The sequence below is a fragment of the Misgurnus anguillicaudatus genome, chromosome 19 (assembly GCF_027580225.2).
Source record: "Misgurnus anguillicaudatus chromosome 19, ASM2758022v2, whole genome shotgun sequence".
In the NCBI taxonomy this organism is placed as follows: domain Eukaryota; kingdom Metazoa; phylum Chordata; class Actinopteri; order Cypriniformes; family Cobitidae; genus Misgurnus; species Misgurnus anguillicaudatus.
In genome coordinates this window covers 33,578,675-33,601,835 of record NC_073355.2, presented here as the reverse complement: position 1 = coordinate 33,601,835, position 23,161 = coordinate 33,578,675, and the positions used below count along the sequence as shown (strand labels likewise).

At 36.0% G+C, this 23,161-nt stretch overlaps 1 protein-coding gene across 3 annotated transcripts in view; it reads right to left on the bottom strand.

The window, feature by feature from the left end:
* Positions 1-3,200: 3,200 nt before the first annotated feature.
* Positions 3,201-23,161, bottom strand: part of LOC129436402 (beta-1,4 N-acetylgalactosaminyltransferase 1-like) — a 41,086-nt gene continuing 21,125 nt past the window's right edge. The window contains exons 2-13 of one of the 3 annotated variants that reach the window (XM_055194513.2): positions 19,670-19,748; positions 10,472-10,618; positions 10,170-10,208; positions 9,924-10,058; positions 6,975-7,081; positions 6,755-6,792; positions 6,341-6,521; positions 6,141-6,227; positions 5,320-5,501; positions 4,751-4,894; positions 4,371-4,599; positions 3,202-3,940 (exon numbers count right to left, since the gene is read on the bottom strand). In XM_055194513.2, coding sequence (XP_055050488.2) covers positions 3,759-3,940; positions 4,371-4,599; positions 4,751-4,894; positions 5,320-5,501; positions 6,141-6,227; positions 6,341-6,521; positions 6,755-6,792; positions 6,975-7,081; positions 9,924-10,058; positions 10,170-10,208; positions 10,472-10,605 — 1,458 coding nt within the window. In that variant the 5' untranslated portion in view covers positions 10,606-10,618; positions 19,670-19,748 and the 3' untranslated portion in view covers positions 3,202-3,758. Of the gene's footprint in view, positions 3,941-4,370; positions 4,600-4,750; positions 4,895-5,319; positions 5,502-6,140; positions 6,228-6,340; positions 6,522-6,754; positions 6,793-6,974; positions 7,082-9,923; positions 10,059-10,169; positions 10,209-10,471; positions 10,619-19,594; positions 19,749-23,161 lie in introns of those variants that run through there. The other 2 variants (XM_055194514.2, XM_055194515.2) reach the window with 2 other exon arrangements.

Below are 23,161 nucleotides of genomic sequence, written 5' to 3'. Positions count from 1 at the left end.
GGAAACAAGAGGGTGGGGTCAGGAGATGAGACAGAAAGTACATGGCTAGGGAAAAACATAGAAATCTGTTACCTGAAGACAGGATCATGACACACGTATAGCATTTAAAAGCCTGCTATTTGTACTTCTATGACGAAAAGAAAACGTCTTTTAAAGGTTTTAATAAAAAATAACAATTTCAATAAAAATGAAAACAACACAATTTGTTTACATTATTTTTAAACTGGTGGTCTTCTTCCTCCACTTAGTTTTTCAGTTTACAAAGTCCGTCATCTAAATAGGGATTAGACATAGCGCCGGCGCAACTGGCTTTTAAAGGGGATGAGAGCTGAGACTCTAATTAGTTTATTGCACCTGATGCCCAAAACACACCCATTACTCACTACAAGAATAGGAACAACCCTTTTCGATTGTGCGCATGGCACACAAATAATTTTTCCTGTCGTTAAATTAGCAAAAGTGGAATCAGACACACCCTTTTAGACCGTGCGCTGTGCACTTTAGACAATGCGCTTAGATTGTTCAAATATGGCCCCAAATTTTATGGCAGCAGGAAAATCTCTTCTGCTGTGTTGTGACAGCAGGGGCCTCATTTATAAAGCGTGCATATGCACAGATTTGATCGGAAAGTGTGCGTACGCAAAAATCCACAGCAAACTGTGTTAAAATATTTTCATTCTTTTTTTATCAAAATATGAGTTAAAATAACATAATAATTTGAGTAATTCTAAATGAACACATCATTGAGTAAATTCAACTTCATTTTGTCATGTATAATCCACTTAAATTTGTAAGAAGGAAATTAACTTAATAATTTTGTGTTGAAACGAATGATTTTATTATTAAACATAACTAACTAGGCAGTGGACTCGTAGTTCCCAGCATGCTTTGCATGGGACTGCATTTGGAGAGTATAATTTGAATTTAAACCTATGTGTTTTTAAAAAGAAAGACTTGTTAGTGTTTAATGTTCATTTATCTTCGAGATTTGGAAGAGTTTCTGTTTCTTCTTTTAAGTTTTGTAGATACCATTGTTCAGAAGACTGGTGCTTGTGCATAGACTGCACACTATGTTGTGCTTTAAAGCTGCCCAAATGAAACTGAGTGGGTGTGTTGATTGAATAAACGTTTTTTTTATTAATAAAATTAATTAAGAAATCAGAAGACATTAACTACTATTTTTTCATTTAAATGTTACCTATTTGAATTAAGTCTGTGTATAATATGCTGATATTTTTAACATTGGTTGTACTTAATTTCTTTGCTTTTTCTTAAAATGCTACTTAATATTTTCGCACTCATTGAAATCCATATTAATCCATATTATTAAGTTGTCCTTACTCAAAATATCAGTAAGTTCAAAAAAACTTAGTAGTTGGAAAATGTTGCCTTAATTTTATTGAGTTAGATCCAAGTAACAGTTCACATTTCATGATTGCTGCAGGTTTTTGGATGTAGACATTTGACAGGTGCTTTTATTCGGCATTGTTTAAATGCAAAGATTTAAAACTTCACAATTTCAAGTTCATATGTAATTTATAGATTTTCACATACGTGCATGTTTTGTGCGCAAGTTCCTGTTATGAATCACATGTATGCCGTTTTTTATGCAGAATTTTAGAAATGAGGCCCCAGGAGTTGTAAAAGTACCAGCACATATGACTCACGTATTTCTGAAAGACGAAACCAAAACACAATTGCGGAATTCACAAGAACCGTCTATAATCCTGAAAAGAGATCCACCCATTAAAAGCATAACTGCTATCAAAGACAGTTGTTATAGTGTCACCTCAGAGCCGGTTTCTTTTGTCTTCAAGGCTGGTTAGTTTAGTTCAACAGTTTAATTTGAAAGTGATTGTAACATTCTTGAAATTCTTCACAAATCAAGGCACTAAGTGCTGTATTCTGTTCTGAATTGTGTCCTGTGGTTAGTGTTGATGATGTTTGCCATAACACACAACAATGATTGTGTGATTAGTGTTAGGGCTGTCACAATTGTAAAATTTCCCTATTGATGAACTGTCTAATAAATAATTATGGTGATTCCCGGCTTCAGGGCTTTGACAATTCTAAAAAATAAATTTTTATACAAATATACAAATTTTCGTACATATTTTTCTGTGCTTCATTCATTAAATGAATCTACGTCATTGAATAAGCAATGTTGTCAAATGACCTGTGATCAAATGACTCAATGGATGCGTGAGTGCAATGGAGGATGAAGGCTCTACTTAGTGAGTAATGCTGAAGTTTCAAGTTTCGCAAGTGTTTAGTGTAAATGCAAGAGTTGCTTTAAAAAGATAATATAAGGGGGCTGTCAAAAATATTTGATATAGTCCATAAATCAGATCTGCAGTGTAAATCCAATGTGTTTTGAAAGGGTGAGCAATGGACTGAGACGTTGGTTGCAATTGGCTATCTCAGCGCTCAGATGCTGCTAAAGTCTAAATAGAGCACCTTTAAAGATCCATGATGTAGCTAAAAACAATGTTGTGTATTTGGTTTATGGTAAAAAAAAAACATTGCATTAATGTTGTTCCTCTATGCCCCATCTTACTGAAATGTGTTGATTTAGGTGGACTATCCCCTTTAATATTTCCATTTTAAATATATTAAGGAAAAGTCTATTCCAATACGTCTTTAAGACCATGCACAATGCGGTAGAAATGTATCACTATGTGAAAACTATGATAGGAGAGTGCTGAAAATATTGAAATAATCACTCAATAAAACAGTTTAATTAGTTTAGGTTTACTGTAAATCACATAAACTTTTTTTCTTTATTTATTCTTTACACAGCATCTATGGCTACACAATTGTGATACACAAGTTGACCATACACAGGTTAGGGAAGGGGCAATTTGGTATCTCTAATTCACCTAACTTGCTAGCTTTGGACCTGTGGGAAGAAACCGGAGTCCCCGGAGTAAACCCACGCTGGCACAGGGAGAACATGCATACTCCACGCAGAGGTAACGGTGCCACCCACTGAGCCACTGTGCCACCCAAAATCCCATAATAAAAAGTGTTCTGATTTTTTTAATTAAAAGTAAATTAATTAAAAGTAAATGCAAACTATAAAGACATTACACATTTTTTATCCAAAAAAAAAAATATATATATATATATATATATATATATATATATATATATATATTTTTTTTTTTTTTTTTTTTTTGATAAAAAATGTGTAATGTCTTTATAGTTTTCATATTATTATATTCATTAAATAAAGATTGTTTTAAGATTTATTAATATAATATACAGTTAAATGCAATACAGTAAACTTAATAATTATAATAAACTACAACAAAAATGTATAAAATCTGTCATGTAGTAAATCTATCAAGTTTACTATCAATAGTAAACTATCAAAAACACAATGGAAATTACAGCATTTAAATCAAAGTAAATTAAATTTATATATTCTAGCATCTTAAAAGTTGCCTTTTATAAAGACAATTGTAGCAGTTCATATCTATTCTGAAGTCTAACTGGTTGTTTTTCTACATTATGTGACTCGTTTTATATAAAGTTAGTTTAAAAAAATGTGTTTTGCAAATTCTTTGGCACAATTACATTTGTCTCTTATTTTAAACATTTGAATGGGGATGTTTACAATTTTACATGCTTACTGCTATACAAATAGAAGAAGTGACAATTTTTCCCAACTGTCACATAGCAAGTGCGGCTTTCATTTTTTTTTATGACATCGTGAAATACTTTTCTTTTATCCGAGTGTAATCCGTAAACGTTCCTCAGTACTTTATGCATTTCAAATGGTTCTTAAAGAAATGATGACCCACTTTTCTTCTTGCATCAAGTTTTCCAGGAAACCTAAATTGTCGGTATTTGGGTTGTCTTTTTTTGGGCTGATGTCCGACTGACAGTCCTTTGCAGGAAGCTATTAATAATTGTCCGAGGCCATCGATAAAGAACTCTATGAGGGGAAAGGTAAGAAACTGTTAGATGGGCTGTATATAGGAACACCTGCGGACAATTGCATCTATAATCTGTAGTCAGATGGGCAGATGTGGGAAATTATTCATAGATTATTTATGTTCTATCTCTATGCAGGTGTGAGTCTGAAAATATCAATGACTATAATCTGGAAATGTTTTTCGGCATAGATTTAGTGTAATTTTTGTATCACCTATTTGCATAGAATCTGGTTTGTACATTACTAATGTATTAGTGAAAAACATGAAGGGAAACAGGGTGCATGTCATTTCCTAATAACTCTTATTAAATTATTAATACATTTTTAGGCTTTAAAAGCAGTGATTGAATAATATTCAATGTAATATTTTACTGGAATTGATGAACTGCCGTATAATGCATGTCAACCTGAAACCATGAGATGTACCTACCAGTGTGAGCAACTCGTTTTAGAAACGGATCAAAGCCGACCCGTCGTACGGCCTCTGTCCGTGCCAGGAAGTAGTTGACCACCCCATCCACAAAGTAGCAGCCGTCAAACCCTGGAACTGATTGATGTATCAGCTTATGCGTACGTCTGAGACAGCCACCCTCCTCTGCTTGACCTTCCTCATACGTAAGGTGGAAATAAAACTGATTACTTCCCACTGAACCACCAACCTGGAGAAAAGAAGATGGAATGAATTCCCGTTACAATATCTACAAAGAACAATTCCCGAAAACTGTCTGCTGCTTGCTGAAAAAATTTATTTAATGAAAGTTCAATATCTGAAATAATTGATAATCTGCTATATTGTTTGGATCTTTTTACCACATCCAGTTCTGGAATTTTCTCCATGATTTCCACAAAATTTTCAATTTTAGTGCTGTTCCTGAATACATAATCGTCATCTACCCACAGAAAGTATTTAGTGTCGACCTGTGATAAAGCCAGATTCCTGCCAGCAAACCAACCCTGAAAAAAAACAGTTAATAATCAAACTGCAACATTGAAACTTTTGATAGTTTCAAAGACACAATATATTTTGTTTTTAAAGGGATAGTTCACCCAAAAAACTTAAAATTGTGTCATCATTTACTCACCATCATGTTGTTACGAACCTTTATAAATAAAGATATTTATGATATAATGTTGGTAACCAAACCGATTTGGGGCACCATTCACTTCTATAGTATGGTTTTCTCCTACTCTTTATGTCAATGGTGCCCCAGATAAGCTTGATTACAAACATTCTTCAAAAAAACTTCATTGGTGTTCAGCAGAACAACGTCATTTTTACTGTAAATTGTGAATTTTAATTTTTGGGTGAACTATACCTTTAAGGAATCTGTTTAACATTATTCAAGTTTTAATAAACACTTAATTGAAGAAACATTTACCTGTCCAGGTGGCATTATATAGTGCTCTATATTTTCACCAGACACCTTTTCTGGAGTCAGGCTGTCGTCTGCAATAATGATCTTGATTTCTGGATAAAACTTTCTGATACTGTTGATAAGGACATGCAACTCCCGATACCTCAGAAAGGTTTTGGTTGTTATAGTTACCTGTGAACTAATATCTGAAAAAGATAAGTCATTGATTAGCGAATTTAAAGACTCCAAATGACATTTATTTACAGTTTACTACAGTTTCTTAATACTTATCATGAATTCAATCTATGGTCTGGCTATCACCATTTCAGTTTTGTAGATGTGTGGTGAGGGGGTGCACTTCATGTTTTTGCTATAATTTTTCTATGCTCCTTCACTCATATATTTTTTCTTTCTTTTGAAAATGTGTGTCTATGACGCCTACTATTTATCATATTAATTGACTAATTGTTCAGTAGTTGATAAAAGTATACCATTTTATTAGATCATTTTATTATTATATATATATATATTTATAAAGCTGCAAAATGCAGATTTTGACCAATCAGAATCAAGTATTTCAGAGCAGCATGCAATAATATTATCCACAGACCAAACGCAATAAATCTGCACATATGTGATGTCAAATATGTTATGCAGACTTTTTTGTATTCGTTTCTGTAGCTCAACTGGCAGAGTATTGCTTTAGCAGTGCAAAGGTCGAGGGTTTGATTCTCAAGGAAAATACATACTAATAAAATATATAGCTTGAATTCACTGCAATTCATTTTAACTTAAAGTATCTGCCATCTGCAAATGCATACATTTAAATGAGTTATGTGTCTTACCGTTCCCTGGGTCGAACAGAAATGGCACTGAAGGTCTTGTAATTTTTATGGGAAATATGGCCTCGTGGTCCTCAAATGAAAAATGAACTGAGGGAGGTGAGAAGAAAATTAAAGTGTTTTTTATTAAACACTTAAATGTAAATTGAATGACACAAAAGCATAGCATTCAGTACTTTCTAAAGCACCAATGTCACTATTACCCATATCTTTAGCCTTGACACGGTAGACGGTGCTGGTGTAAGTCACTCTGCTCAGCAGATTATTCATTTGTTTGAGGCTTGTGGATGAAATAGTCAAAACACTCTGACCCTCTCCATCCACATGTGCTCCCTTCATGACATCCTCCACTGAGAGCACCCCATTTATCACACTTAAAGATACCTGCAGATACAATTTTTTTTTGAAAGTTAGCAGATTCAGAACTGTATGATGTAACTCAAAGGATAATTGCAATATTGGGGTTGAAACACACCAATGTTAAAGAGGTACAGAGCATTAGTGATGATGGAGGTACAGTAAGGGTAAGAACAGATCAGTCCCTGTGTCCACCTACAATGGGAATGCAAAAGACCCTCCACCATAAAATACGAGAGCCAATATGCTTCAAAACAAACCTCATAACGTTTTCTTTCTTGTGCATGCAAAGCCAAACCTGTGAGAATGGGCAGTTTCACATTTTACTATGTGCTTATATATTTTTCACAGAATGTTCTAGACATTATCTATAGGATGATTTTATAGCAAACATTTTTGGGGGGGTTTAGCTGGGTTTCATAGAGCTGGTTACAATGAAAAGATCAGATGAACTTGACTTACATGAAGAACAGATTTTACCTGGTATTATACTTTTTTGAAGAGGGGCCAATATGAAACCGTGGATGGGATATTGGAGAGGAGAGTTAGACGCGGCAAGAACAAATGGCTCCACATCTGCCTGCCTCCTGTTAAAAAAACACAGTTTGTTTCTCAATAAAATAACCTTAAAATTTGAGGAAATATTTGGTTTCAAATGCCATAGATTTCTACAACAATAACAGCTATTCATATTGCAGTATTTTCCCTAAAGGGACAATGAGTAGGATTTTCCCTCATTTAGTGGTGAATTGTATTTTGCATTCAAACAAAGTGTTCTTTAGTTCCTTGCTTTTTCAAATGCGTCTTTTTTACAGTCTATGGTTGCAACTTTGGTAGCCGCTATGTACTCACTGATCTCCTTGTTCGTTTCAGCTGGTTCATGTGTTCTGGACGAAAACGCGTTGTGGAAACGCATTGGTAGGCTAATGCTTTTTGTCCCTCTTTGCTCTTATACAGTCGTTTATCAATATGGCGGAATGACATAGAAGTCTCCTTGGACTTACCCATTCAATGTAGGTAAAGAGGAGAAATTCTAAGCTTACAAAGAAAAGTCAGATCATTGGCAGAGGACATATTTATGAATAAAGACTAAAAAATACTTAAAATCCTACTAATTGTCCCTTTAATCACATGATACCTTAAGATCGGAATCTTACAACAACTAATAAGTGTGACTATACTATTAAACCTGTAACACTTTACAATAAGGTTGTATTTGTTAACAATCAATTAGCTAACATGAACAAACAATGAACAATACTTATAGCATTTATATATATTTGAAGAGTTTGGCTCCAAAACGCGATAAACAATTTTTTTTAAAATAGTTACCACCAAAATCAGTATTGTATCAGGTCAGTATTAAAAAGTAAATTCTTCATTTTACGTAAAATCCAATATCCGCCATGTTATTCCAGCCCAGTCTCACGAAATTTCGTTATATAGTCACGTATTTTTTTATAATTTTTTCGTGCTATTATCATGAATTTTTGAGTTTTTTTCGACGAATTCCTGTTTTCGTGTGGTTATCACGTATTGGTTACTGAACTGTTTTGTCCTATTTTCTTACCGTTGTCGCTTAGATTTACATAAAATGACATACCTTACCAAACCCAACTTTAATCCTAACGCCAGGTGACATATAAAAAAAAATAAATCAGAAAAAATAGTATAAACCAATATATAAAGTGTGTTTTAATGCAAGCACCAAATCTAACCCTAAACCGAAGCGACAGTGGGTTAAAAATATTAAAAAGCAGTTGAGTAACCAATACGTGATTATCACACAAAAACAGGAATTCGTTATATGATCATGATAAAACGTGAAAATTCGTGATAATAGCACGAAAAAAGAATAAAAAAACACAAAGAAACTTTGTGAGACTGGGTAGGTTATTCTGTCATCTTTTCTCATTTTTTTCCAAAACTCGATAAACGGCACTCCACCTTCTCCGCAGAATGCAATAAATCCACTTAACAAATCACAGCGCACCATTCCACACATTGTAAACAATAATGTCGACACTTTAAATACACACGGAAACCTACTTTTCCTCATCTACTTTGTACTTTGTAATCAAAAACCAAAAAAATAGTAATTTTGATGGCATTGATAAACCTGTGGTGGTTTTCTGTGGCGGGGAAGAAACGTAAGCCATCAAATTTGATAATTTACGTGAGAGGCACTCAGGTAAGAAAAAACAAGATGGCATCAAGCTTCTGTCATGCTAACACATTGACCCCAGGGGATCTTATAAAAACTTTTCATTATTTTACTTGAAGTCAAAGAAAATCGAGCAGGACCAAAACATTTTACAGCTGATCGCTGTGAAAAAAGTTCAGCGATGACGTCCCATGGATGACAGCAGTGATGACAGTGTTCTTAATATGACAAAGAAAGTGTTTTGGTTAATGCCATTAATGTTTATTTTGTTTAATCAGTCCACTAGTCAACTAAATAATTATAACATGGCAAAGATGAATTCACATTTGGAAGTTTCATCTGGGACATTCTATGATCTAATGTGATGTTGTTCATGTTCTTCTTCATGAAGACATTTTATTGTGGTTGTAATTAATTTATAGCATTAACAAGTTGACCTGTTGAATTAATTTAGGGAGTGATGAGTGATTGAATGTATTTTTTGGTCCAGTGCCTGTATATATGGTATTACTATTAGTACTGATCAAGTTCAGAGGCTAGTTTCATATGTCGATCAACTTACTTTGTTACTTAAAAAATATACTTTTATATTGATGCAATAGATTTATTGTATTTAAAAAAAAACTTGTCGTGTTTTTTATAATAAATCTTTGAAAATCAAATTATGGATTTGAATTTTTTAATGTTATTATAACCTAAAGATGCTATGTGAAAGTTTGTAAGAAAATAGTGGTTTTCATCTTGTCACTTTTTTGGTATAGAAAACACCTATTTACCCAAATTAGTCAAAATGGATTTGTTGCGTTTTGGAAACAAACTTTTCATTTGTTCATGCTAATTTCGACATTAACTAATACATTTTTAAAATCAATAGTTGTAACCGTTAACATTAACTATGCATCATGAACTAACATGAATTACTGTATTAACATTAAAGGCGGGGTGCATGATTTTTGAAAAACACTTTGGAAAAGAGAGTCGGGGCGACTACCAAAACACACTTCAGCAGTAAGGGGTGTGTCTACTAACTGACATCGTTGTCTGGGTTGCTTATGTGTGGGGCGGGTCTATCAACCGAAGGTCCAGATTCTATTGGGGTATGGGCGTGTTGTTTAGGTGATTTCAAATATCAACAGTGGCTTTCAGAGATTATGGACCCTGCCTTTGATGTTTACAAACTGATATTTACAAGAATACATGTTGAAAATCTACATTGTTCATTGTTTGTTCATGTTAGTTATGCATTTACTCAGAATCTTTTTTACCTGACTCGATATTGTCTGTACTCCTCAGACCGACGTCTCCGAAGGTCTTCCAGTTCATTTGTGGGCACATTTTGAAAAGCTAAAGTATATCCTTTACAGGAACAGGACTGATTTTTATTGGAAAATAGACCAATGCTGTAGACACAAGTCACACGCAACAGCAAATAAGTCCAAATAAGAGACTATATGAACTAGAATATCAGATTCATTATACAGAGACTATTAATAAACAACCAATCAACTCACCTTGTGTTAAAGTAAACTCTTTTCTGAAAACTAGTTTTGCTGTTAAAAAGAAAAATTATAAATGAAACTTTATTTATTTATTTAATAAATACATCTGTCCAATGATGTCACAAAGATAAGTAAGTACACAAGCTAGAACATAATTTAAATGCAAAGAGTAAGAGATTATGATACGGTAGTAGCCTATTGCATTTGAGTTAAGTTTTTTTTTGTTTACTTTTTGTATTAAACCAAACTGAAAAAAAAACATCCAATAAAATAGGTTATTTAAGAGACAGATTTAAAGAGTTGTAGTGTCATACCTGATGGGCAACAGTCTTTTTGAGATATCCGAAACATTCACTATTCCATTATGTATACAGTAAATACCCAATGCGGCAAAAGCAAGCATGCTCAGGAATAACTGAAGCAGACAGCGGTAGTGGCAGGCGTTCATTACAGAAGATAACCTGAAAAAAGTTACATTCATTAATAGCACTACAATACTAACAATCTACTAAAGGAGCTTTACCATAACACCATATTAATCCAAATAAAAGTGCAACGCTTCATCCAGCTGAATTATTTCTGCATGATTTATAAGCATATACTGTAATCAAGGTCTATATTTATTATACAGGTAGTTGTTATCGCAGAAATAAGCCCTTTTCGGTGTGATCGACACAAAGTGGAGGGTCGTATCATGTTGATTTGAAATATTTTATTTGCTCATTTTTAATGAATGCAGAAGTTTTGCAAGGAAAATCCATTTATTTTCGGTTATAAGACAAGGCGTTCAAATTTGGTTTCGTTATTTGTATCATATATGTTATTAAATGACATATTTTAATTACATTTTTTATATAATATCAAATTAGCTTTGGGTGTATTATTAGCTTTTTGGCCAATTAGAATCAAGCATTCCAATGAGCCGTGTAAGAATAAATAGCAAGCCTGGTCTAAATCCAATAGCCAATGCTGCTACTGTAAATTGTTGTTTTAGGAGCCTTTGAGGGTCAAGTCAATTTCTGCAGTGTATAAATTTAATTTCAAGCATAGCATTACCCATCCCTAGGTATTTGTTGTAACTTGAAAACAACAAGCAGCTGTGTTTGATTATGGTGAGGCTAAATTCTGGTAGACAATGGGCAATAAAACAAATGAGAAATATGCATCACGCCTAACTCACTCTGAAGGACAGCAGTCAGACGCCTCGCGAGGGGATATTAAGAAAGACGTAAGTCGCATATTTTTTTATTATTAATTTTGCAAGTACATTATTTCAATAAAGATACTTATTTAATATTTAATTTTAGGAATCATTAAAAAGAAATATTAAGATTTTGTTTTCTTTTGTGTCTTTAATTACACCTTTTCAGATTATGTATCTTGGCTTTGGGTGACACGGTGAAATGTGACAATAAGTCCACTCTAAAATAAGTTGTTGTTGGGTTGTTTCATGGTTGGGTAAAATATGGACAAGCCTAAACCACTAAGTTTGTTTTAACTCATGATTGAGTCAGATGTGGACATTTTCTACAGTATCCACCTGTTTCTTGACGTAAATGTGGGCGGCCCCATCTTTGAGCTCAACTTCCAGTGAGTCACTAAAGCTAATGGTAGTCTATTGTGAAGGGCACAAGTTTGCCGTTTTGACTGGCTGTTTAATGTTTATTATGAAATCCAGGAAGACCGACACCATTTGTGCAGTTAGGGGTTGCCATAATAGGCAATACAAACACAGTAAATCTCGAAAAAAAAAACATAATCCATGCACAAGAACTGAATGTGTGTGGCACACATGCACTCATGATCTGTATTTACAAATCCATCCAGTAAAACCTTTCATAAAACTGCCAGTAAACAATAAATACAATAATACACCGTAAAAAAATTCTGTAGAAATTACAGTATTACCTGGTATTACTGGCAACTAGCTGCCAGTAACTTACTGTAGATTTTACATTTATGTTATTTACTGGCAACAGTTTGTTTAAAGTTAAATGAACATGAGACATTTTCAGTCTTTATCTCTACAGTAAGTTACTGGCAATCAGCTGCATAAATACAGTAATTTTGTTACAGTGTAGTTTAAAAACAACTAATATTATGAGATAAAAATATGCTGATTTAGCGGATTTATTTATTCTGCTACTTACTATATATTATTACAAAAATGCATAATATATATGACATTATCTGCTTAGTTAATGTTTATAACAATTCGTAATGTGTCTGCGTACTTATGTTTTAAATGAAAAAGCAAATACTTTAAAAAGTAAGCAAATAATTTCATAAGCTCATGTCTTCACCTAACAATGTAATAATATTTTTATAAAACAAAAAACAATACTCAGTTCATGGAGTAGTTGAATATGTTTATTAATGTTTGTTCAAATAACTTACAATGTGTTGAATTAGAATGATACTGCTGACTGTGTCGGACCGTGTGAAGCTCGACGTGTCGGTCATAAACAAGTCCATTAAAAATTGCCATTTAAAAAAAACTTACACCAGAGGGACAGTTGTGACATTTTAAACCAGCCCCTGAAAAGTTAAAAACACGGTAAAATCCATGTACAAATACTCGACTGACTTTCCCATTGTAATGATACTGGTATGTGCGATCTCCGATCAACAACACGAAATGATTGAATATATCTTCATATATCAAGCCACTTCTTAATTTCATCCTCACACTGGTTCATGCATGGCAGGTGTAGTAAATATTAACTGTTTAAATTATGTTTTATGCGTGCTCCCACTTCACTGTTTTCTACCGGCTGGCTATTGAATCGGAAGTCTCAGACTGGAAAGGAAATACGTCACATCACTTACTTCCGCGTTCGAGAAAAAGGTGAATTTAAACCAACAGTTGGTTTTGTCCATATTTATACCCAATCATGCACTGCTAAAAAATAGTCGTTTAGCTGTCATTGGGCAAAACGATGACAGGTACCTTTGCAAAAAGTGCACCTTTGAACCTCATGAGTTTATTTGAGTCCTTCAGAGCCATTGGTACCAAATATGCAGTATTAGGTACATATCTGTACCTAAATGGTACATGCTACTTTTTAAAGACCAGCCCCAATTTGGTACCATTTTTTTACCTTTTTTTTGACAGTGTGGGCTGAAATCCAGCATTTTTATTAGACTGTGGAGAATTCACGCATGATTCAAATATATTAGGTAACAACTCAACAAATATTACTTTAGTTAACAAAATTAACCTCTATGCACCAAATATAAATGGCCATATTTGAATTTCTCAGAAATGGTAGAAAGTGAGCTGCATGTTTACATTTGTGTGTCGGGTAATCAGGTATGCTGCTCATTCATCCAAACATTGTTAAAGTTAACATAATACACGCTGTTTCTGCATTTCTGATTTTAACCTGGAGTACCTATAGAGTAGTATTACATCCTTTATATCTCTGAAGAGTCTTTAGTTTAATCAGATTTTAAAAAGAAAGATTAGCTTTACAGATTTTTTCCGATAACGTACGAAAGAATGAAGTAGGAGGAGTTACTACCGCAGGAGGAGCGAGTACGAGTCATGCAACACTACACTGTTTAACATATGATTCATTACATGTTCGTGTCATTTATATATGATGCATGTGCCTATTTTCAACATAACACAGAAGTCTTACTTACCGCATGCAATTCATGACCCAGTTGGGACTTTTCAATGAATTCCAGCACTTCAAACACACACGCAAAACTCCGCTGCTACCCCGGATAAACATACTTTTGTTTCCATAAGGCTGACTTTCTTCTCCTTACATCCAAAAACACACTTCTTCTGTCGTGCCATTGTTGAGTTTTGAAATTATACAAAGCTGTTGCGTGATGTGATGTTTGTAAGCGTCTCCCGCTGATTGACGGGTGGGCAGGGTTTTCCACGGGAAGTGCCCATAAAAAGAAGTGATAAGTATAGAAACCCCTGAAACGTCAGCTGGACCCGTAATCAAAAAAAACTTTCCGAAATTTGATGAACCAAGTGCATTCGGCACAGAAATACTCTGTAACACGCCCAACTGCTTTTTTGACACTTTGCCTACGTTTAGCATGAGGAAACAACTCCACAACTGCGCCAATAAGTCAGAATGCATGAAATACCATTGAACCACCCCTTTAAAATCACATTCAATACTCCCAAAAAGCTCTAAATGACCTATACTTTTGCAATTATTTTTGTCTTCACTTAAATATTTGTATATGCAACGCATCTCATGAGAATTTGTACATGTTTTACAAGTTGGCTAATTCCTATTAATACATACGAGTCGACCACATTCATACGTTTTGATATGATCTGCCTTGACCCCTGTGACATTAGGGTTAGGTGCGGGGTTTCGTTGTTGGGGTTTTCATGAGAATCGAATGATTTTGCACAATTAACTTTGTATGAATTGATACGAATTAGCCAATTTGTAAAATTGTGCGATTGGTCGTGAGATCAGGCTGACATTTATTTATTTATGTTTATGTCCTACTCATCCTGTGCAGACACAACAGATCAGATAATTCAGGCTATTTACAGATACACTGTGGTGGAAGTTGAAGTTATTTGTTACTTTCTTCTTCTTTCTGGCCTAGCTGAGAAAGGGTAATGACATAAGAAAAAAAGAAAAAAGTGGGCACTAAAGAGTACCTAATTGTTTAAAAAAAAGTAATTTCATGGCAATACTACAGTTATGGTTTGCAGTTGTTTTGACTTTAATGGGTGTTGAAATAAGCCCGGAGTTGAAGTGAGCTATAAAAATTGATTATTGATTTCACTCTCGCTCCTGGGGTGAGAAAAGGATCCATACTTTGTACAGTACCATTTAAGTTTGGCTTGATTTTAATTTAATTTCAAGAAAAATAAATCTGCTTATTTTTTTTAAATGACCTTGAAAATGCTAAAATTTTCCAGAATATCAGATTGTACAGTGAATAATTAAAAACATAAATTTATATATATATATATATATATATATATATATATATATATATATATATATATATATATATATATATTTTTTTTTTTTTATAATAATCATATTTTTTTAAATCGATATTATTTATTTCTCGCCATTCTCTTTTTGCGATTCATCATTTTAAAAACGCACGTTACATCATGTGTCATTTGATTATGCTTCACCGGCTGCCACGCATCCGTCTCAATGCATACCACGCTGTCAATTTAAAGATAACAGACTGTAAGTTGATAAATGGTCTACAGATTGTGAATGTGTTGAGGATTAACAATGAGAAAGCCAAACTGTATTCCGTATGCAAGAAAGACATTTTTAATGTAGCCAATCATTACAACATAAGCAGTAAACCATCCTATCTGCTGAGCACATATGAATCATTTTTGTCACCGTCCCATCAGTTTTCCCTAAAATGACAACAAGGCTTGTTCATTGAGATTTCACCACGTGAACACCTGAGGTGTCAAATTAGGTAATGAATGACATGTTTTTATCTGAAATCAATTAATACATCTTATTACATGGCTCTCTGGAATGCTTGATTCTGATTGGTCAGTTGAGACATTTGCAGGTTCGTTCTTTTGAAATAATAACCGCTCCAAAGTAATAACGCATAGCTGGAACTACTTGTATGTTTTAAATCCCTCCGCGCCAACAAAGATTACTGTTTGGCACCATCTTGTGACAAACACTGGACAACCACAATTAAGAATGGAAAATTTTGACATTAATTTTAACATGTACGGAAAAAACTAAACATTTAAACAGTGGATAGAAGAATGAACAACGACAAGACACAGAGAGCTTACTGAGACTGAACTTGACAAAATAGAGCATGACAGCTACGAAGCCAACAATCAAAAATAACACAGAATGGGCATTAAAACTTCTCAAAGACTGGCTAAAAGAGAAAAAAATGGAGACAGACAAGTATGAAGCAGAGGATCTTAATAAGGTATTACGATCATTTTATGCATCTGTGTAAAGTTTGCAGAAGGATAAAAATGTTAATTTAAAACAAATATGCCAATAAAATGTTTCAAATTCATATTCGTGTCCAGTTTTTTTCTTATGTGGCAAGTAGCCGTGTAATAAGCGGGATAATGTAGAGGCAGCCGGTAGTTATCGGGTAAATAAGCCCCTTCAGTGTGATACAAGACCTGATCACACTGTCGGGGCTTATTTCCCGATAGCTACCGGCTGCCTCTACATTATCCCTTACATAGACTTAATATCATCATAAGTTATACTCATACTGAGAATTCCAGTCTTGATGTTTTAAGTTTTATTAATGAGGCACTGTTTAAAGACGGCAGGTTTGACTGCCCTACTGAAAAATCCGGCATAGACCAGCGTAAGCTGGTTTTAGCTGGTTTAAGGTGGCAATAGCTGGTCTAAGCTGGTCCTCCCAGCCTGGCAAAGCTGGTCAAGCTGGTGGGTCAGCTGGTCTTCCAGCATGACCAGCTAAGTCCAGCTAGACCAGCTTAAAAAGTGACCAAATCACAGCTACACTGTAAAAATACTCCCTAGAACCTACAGTGTCACTGCAGCTGGTCTGCCGGCAACCCACAGCAGATCCAAATCTATGCCATTCACCGGCAACACTTTGTTCACAGTTAAATGAACATTAAGCATGATTTTTGGTTCCCAGAATGCTTTGCATGAGGCTGTTATTGTAGACGGTTTCATCGGACGCAAGTGATACACATCTGGATCCGAACCTTACTTCCGGTTTCGTTTTTTTAATGGTCTGACTAGTTGCTAAACTGATCTCTTGAACAAATGCCTCGTCGAAAATATCAAATGTTTTGGTTTTCTAGGTAATCTATGTGTTGTTTTTTTGCTTGTTATATAAATAAACTACATTTAAAGAACTTTGTTGTTAGTTATTCTTAGCGAAGTTTACAGGAAGTTACGTGCGGACCCGACAGCCGCTTGTTTATGTTGTTACTGCTGAAACGGTTTTATTCTGTAAAGATAAAGACTTGTTTAAATTTAAAATTTATTTAACTTTGAAAAAACTCTTGCCAGTAAATAACATAAATTCAAATCCACGGCAAACCACCGCCAACCCAGCTGCAACAACACTGCAACTTCTACGGCATTTTTTTTACAGTGTAGACCAGCTTAAAAATGGACCAAAACACAGCTTGCTACACCAGCAATACCAGCTAAAACCAACCTTGGAGACCAGCTAAAACCAGCTCACCCACTTATGCTGGTCTTAGCTGTATTTCTCAGTAGGCTGATATATCAGCATATTTAATGCTTAAAAAAGAGAGTGGGACCTTCAAAAAGTGCATCTTGAAGCATGCATGGCAACTTTTTAGACGCTTCAAAAGACTTAAGAATTCATTCTATTACTATTTAAAATGTAGGCTATTAATTTAATTCTAAATTGTGAAATATTTTTATTATTAGAAATTGTATTATTTATATTGTTTATTCTTATTCAAACTATATTTTCATTGTCATGTGTTGATTCTTATTGCATTGTCTATTTTTGTTGTTGTGTATTGTTGGTATTTATCCTGCTTTGCCTATAATCTTTTTTTATTCTTGATTTTTTTAATTTATTGTTTCTTACGTTCTTCTACTTTCCTGTCTTGTGATGAATGAATAGATACAATAAAATGCCATTGTACTAAAGTACAGATAATAAGATCTTGAACAAGTACACATTTTTTGCTTCTTGACTGGTGGAACCAGGTTCTCCTTCTCTACTGACTGCCAATGAATAGAGTTGGAAGGGATTACTGCCATTGACACGTGTGCTTTAACCAGTTCTGGGCCTTTGTCTTCAAGATTGAGACACTCAACCCATGATCCCTCCAGCCTACGCTTGTTTTAGAAATTAAGTTTTTTTTTAGAAAGTGTTTTCAAATATGTACCTAAATGAATGACTTTTGCACTCTTTTGACATTACAATCAAACCACTGCAGATAGGTTACAAATAGGCATACAGTATATGTATAGTACATTTAAAATCATTTAAATTGAGGCGATAACTCAACAGAACATACCCCAACTTGGGCAAAATCCATGACGTCAGCATCGCAAATTAGTCTATAAGGTAACTACAGCTGCTTTACATGTCGAAGGCTGCATCCTCCAGGGGTCGTATTTGTCGTCGAGCTTGTTGTACTTTAAAAAGGCAATTGTTACATTTCAAAGTATTAGTATTAAAGAAATTAAATAGTGAGTACTCAGCACGAGAAAGAAATGTTAAAGGGGGGTTCAATCAGGTATTTCAAGCATTCTGACTTATTAACACAGTTATAGAGTTGTTTCCTCATGCTAAACGTATGCAACGTGTCAAAAAAGCAGTTGAACGAGAATTTCTGTGCCGAATGCACTTCGCCAGGGTTTGTACAAATTTCGGAAAGTTTTTTTCTATTACAGGTCCAACTGACATTTCAGGGTTTTCTATACGTATCACTTTTTTTCACTTTATATGGGCACTTCCCCCGGAAAACCCAGCCCACCCGTCAATCAGTGGGAGACGCTATAGAACTTACAAACATTCACATCACGTGACACAGCTTTGTTTAATTTCAAAACTCAACAATGGCACGAATGAAGAAGTGTGTTTTTGGATGTAAGGAGAAGAAATCCAGCCTAATGAAAACAATGGATATAGTTTATTATCCGGGGTAGCAGCGGAGTTTTGCGTGTGTGTTTGATGCGGTGGATTTTCCCAAATGTTGTAAATATGCACATGCATATTATATAAATGACACGAACATGTAGTGAATCATAAGTTAAACAGTGTTGTGTAGTGTTGCATGACTCGTACTCGCTCCACCCGCGGTAGTAACTCCTCCTTCTTCATTTTTTCGTACGTTATCGGAAAGATTCGATAAAGCTAATCTTTCTTTTATGAATCTGATTAAACTAAAGACTCTTCGGAGATATAAAGGATGTCATACTACTCTATAGGTACTCCAGATTAATATCAGAAATGCAGAAACAGCGTGTGTTACGTGAGCTTTAAAAAAAACTTGCGACCGTAGATGCCTGGGCCTGGCTTACAATGCTTTTGGGAGAGGTACCCAGGTTAACAGAGAATTGTACATTTTTACATTTCTTATTTTATCTCAATTTACCCATTTAATTAAAAAAAGTTAATTTGTTTTGCCATTACATCAAAATTATTGTAATAATTATAATTTATAATAGCCTGTTTGTAATAAACAATTAAAATATAACATTTAGAACCTGTCTGAAAATATTAAAGCTAAAGCAGTAACAGTAGAATTTTAAGTTTTCGTTTATAAAATAAGTATCATTTTGATAAATACTTCAAATAATCCTATAAATATTAATCATTAAACACAGATACTGTAAGAAATGTATAGCTTGAATGAACAGCGCTGCAAGTTTATTTTGCTAAAAAGCCTCTGCCAAACATCTCAATTTAAATTTGCTATAATTACAAGTTATTATAATAGAAAAACAGCTTACCTTTAATCTGAAAAATAAAAAATAGAAAAACTCCTAACCATTAATCCGAAAAAGCAAAAAAGCAAAAATCCTCACCATTAATCCGTCAAAGACCACAAAGTAACTGAGAATCTTCAGTTGTGCCTTTATAGTGATATGTGTTAACTGGAAAAACCTGTTTGAAAAGCATAAGTGAATCATGCATGAATGAATAAGCGAATATCTGGATAAAAAGCCTTTTCAACAGTATACTTCTATGGAACAAACCCTAACTTTTTATAAACATCATTTACTCACAAACTGTCCTGTTACTAAAGAGCCATATCAAAAGAGGACAAATGTCATTGCCTCTCCCTTTCTTTCATGATGATACAATCTAAAAAAAAAATGAAGCTAAAGTGGTTCACTCACTCGTAAGCATAGGGTAACCATGTACTTTAAGTGTATTTAGCACCTTTGTATTGAACCAGTGGTGCTATGACTACAGCACCACTTATTGTTCTATACTTAAGGCAGTTCCTCTAGTGTTTGCCAGTGTTTGTATGCATGTGTGTTTGTTTGTTTGTATGTGTATCAGTGGCGGCTCGTGACTGCTCTTCCGAGGATGCGCTAATTCAAAATAAGTGTTCAGATTGTCACGTGTGTGGTTCCCTTTTCCAAAATATGTGTCATGCGTGTGGAGAGATCCTATGTGCATCACATGTTTTTTCAAAATAAGTTCCTGCTGCACACACGTCAAAAACGCTCACGTTCCCTAAATACACGCATTAGAAGATTAGTTCCGCCCGGACCATGATTCGCAAACACCACTCACTTCCGGGAGCTTCATGGCAACCCAAATGGGGTTTAATTCACAACAGGTGTGAAAATGAGTGTGGCGATTCACAATTGGGTGATCGTATGAAGAGGCCGGAAGGGAGCGGTCGATTCCTGGGCGAAACTTATTTCTGCCAAAGGCAGACGGAATGCATACCTTCTGAAGAGTCGGAAGGCCCCGTTGATCCGGCGAACGCATAGAAGCGAGTGGAAAGAGTACGGGGCTGAAGGAGACAAAAGGAAAGTTGTTTTTCCAGCAGTTATTGTGGGTGCAACGGAGTGGAGGAGATAGTTGGAGAGAGTGTATGGTGTACTGTGGAGCTTGGACAAAGAGAGATACACACATTGGGCTTAGTATACGATAATCTTTTTGGAGCATTGTGTGATGTGAAGTTAACACACATTGAAGATCGGCTAGGATTGCTGGAAGGAGGTCGGGCTGCCAGTTGTGTCTGATGTCGGTTATCTGGAAGAGTAGTGGAAGGATTCAGTGTTAACAAAAGCGTGAGTACACTGAAATATTCATTGTGTCAATAGTTAATTTAAAAGTGTGGAATATTCGTATACCTTTTGTGAGTTATGTGTGACCAGTAAGTAAGCGGTCCCACTGTAAAAGGATTAGTGGGTGAGCCGGGAACAGCAAGGAAGGAGTCCGTTGCCTCGTCATGGTAGTGACGTTTCACCTGGCCGTCCGCCGCATCGGTGCCCCCAACCTCCAGGAACTATTCTCTGGCCCTAGGTGGTTAGAGTTCTTTTCCTTTGCTGTGTGTACACTTGAAGTCTGCAGTGCCGTGCTGTGTCATGTTGTCAGTAATCACCCTCTATGCTGGGAGAAAAACCCTGTGGAGGAGAACGTGTACTGGTATTGTGAGATGACCATCCTTCATATACATGCCCGCTCGTGGCCCTGGACCCCTACTCCTCCGAGTGGTGACGTGTCAACAATAGCAAGTAAGGAACAGTGTGCATATTGTGGGGGACGTCGACTGAGGGAAGTATTGGCTGTTGTATGAAAATCCAGCTGCGTAGCCCTTGTGTATGACTACCTGTTTGTGGAGTGTTTTCAGAGATTCGCCCCTGTCTAGATCTCTGGTCCATTGTCTGGAAGAGAGGAGAGGAATTCTGTCTGTTGTTACCAATCCTACAGGTCGGAGTTTGAAGCTCTGTGTCGTCGAGGGAGTGTTTTCACGGTTGGATGCGACCGTGTGGAGTGTTGGACCGGGAAGTCAACCCCGGTGAAGAGGGCTACAGGTGTCGCGACGAATATATATCCTCCCCAGTCCCCCGAGCCCTTGTATGCCCTTCTGTATGCCCACAGCTAAGAGCCAGCGTATAGCCCTTGTAAAACTTACCTGTATGCCCAAAGTCTAACTCCAGTTGCCCTTGTATGCCCTTCTGTATGCCCACAGCTAAGAGCCAGCGTATAGCCATTGTAAAACTTGCCTGTATGCCCGAAGACATACTCCAGCTGCCCTTGTATGCCCTTCTGTACGTCTGCAGCTAAGAGCCAGCATATAGCCCTTGTACATTTACCCATACGCCCTGAGTGAAGCCCAGTTGTCCTCCTGTATTTCTATCTGTACGCCCCGAGTGAAGTACTGTTGTATTGCCATTGTAGATCCACCTGTGAACCCTACCTGTAAGACTTACTTGGACAAGTGAAGTTGTGATTGTGTGTTTTCTTCCTCGCATACTTACCCACACACCAGAGGCCAAGCCCCCAATACATCCGTCTGCACACCCACTGGTCATCCTGCACGTACTTACCTGCGGATCGTCCAAGTGCCCCAACAGCAGGCCCGGACCACGTGGCAAACAGCGTCAGGTACGCCCTACACCTACCCACCAGTGTTACTTACCCTTTTCCCCTTCTGTACGTGCAGGAACGAGAAGAGCCCCACCGCCAGTCCCCCTGCAGGACAAACACAAGAGACACTGCTGTGAAAAGGCCGGTTAAGTCACGTGAGGGACAGGAAACGAACGGTCTAAAGACTTACCTAGGAGCCCCGTGACAGAGTCAGGAGCGACTCGGATTGCAATTCTCTAGACCAAGGAGATTGGTTTTAGATTCCCCTCCCCCTTCCCTGAATACCTTTTGAATAATTTAAATCAAGTTTGTTTTAATTATACTTACCTTCCTTCGTGTGTCTGGTCATTGGGGTGTTCATGGGACCTCCTCGAGCTGGAAACTTAGGGAGGGGCGAGACTCACAACATCTGTGGTCCGCTCCGACCTGTGACACACAAGCGATCTCTCAAAGCGCAGAACACATACAACCCCAAAACAGAAAAAGTTGGGACACAGTAGAAATTGTGAGTGGAAAGGGAATGGAGTAATTTGCAAATCTCAAAAACTTATATTTTATTCACATTAGAATATGGATGGCAGGTCGAATGTTGAGAGTGATACGTTTTGAGGTGTCGTGCCAAGTGTTGGCTCATTTTGGATTTCATGAGAGCTACACATTCCAAAAAAAGTTGGAACAGGTAGCAATAAGAGGCCAAAAAAGTTAAATGTACATATAAGGAACAGCTGGAGGAGGATCAATGTTTAGGAATAGGAATGTTGTCCTATTCTTGTCTAATACAGACTTCTAGTTGCTCAACTGTCTTGGGTCTTCTTTGTCGCATCTTCCTCTTTATGATGCACCAAATGTTTTCTATGGGTGAAAGATCTGGACTGCAGGCTGCCCATTTCAGTACTCGGATCCTTCTTCTACGCAGCCTTGATGTTGTAATTGATGCAGTATGTGGTCTGGCATTGTCATGTTGG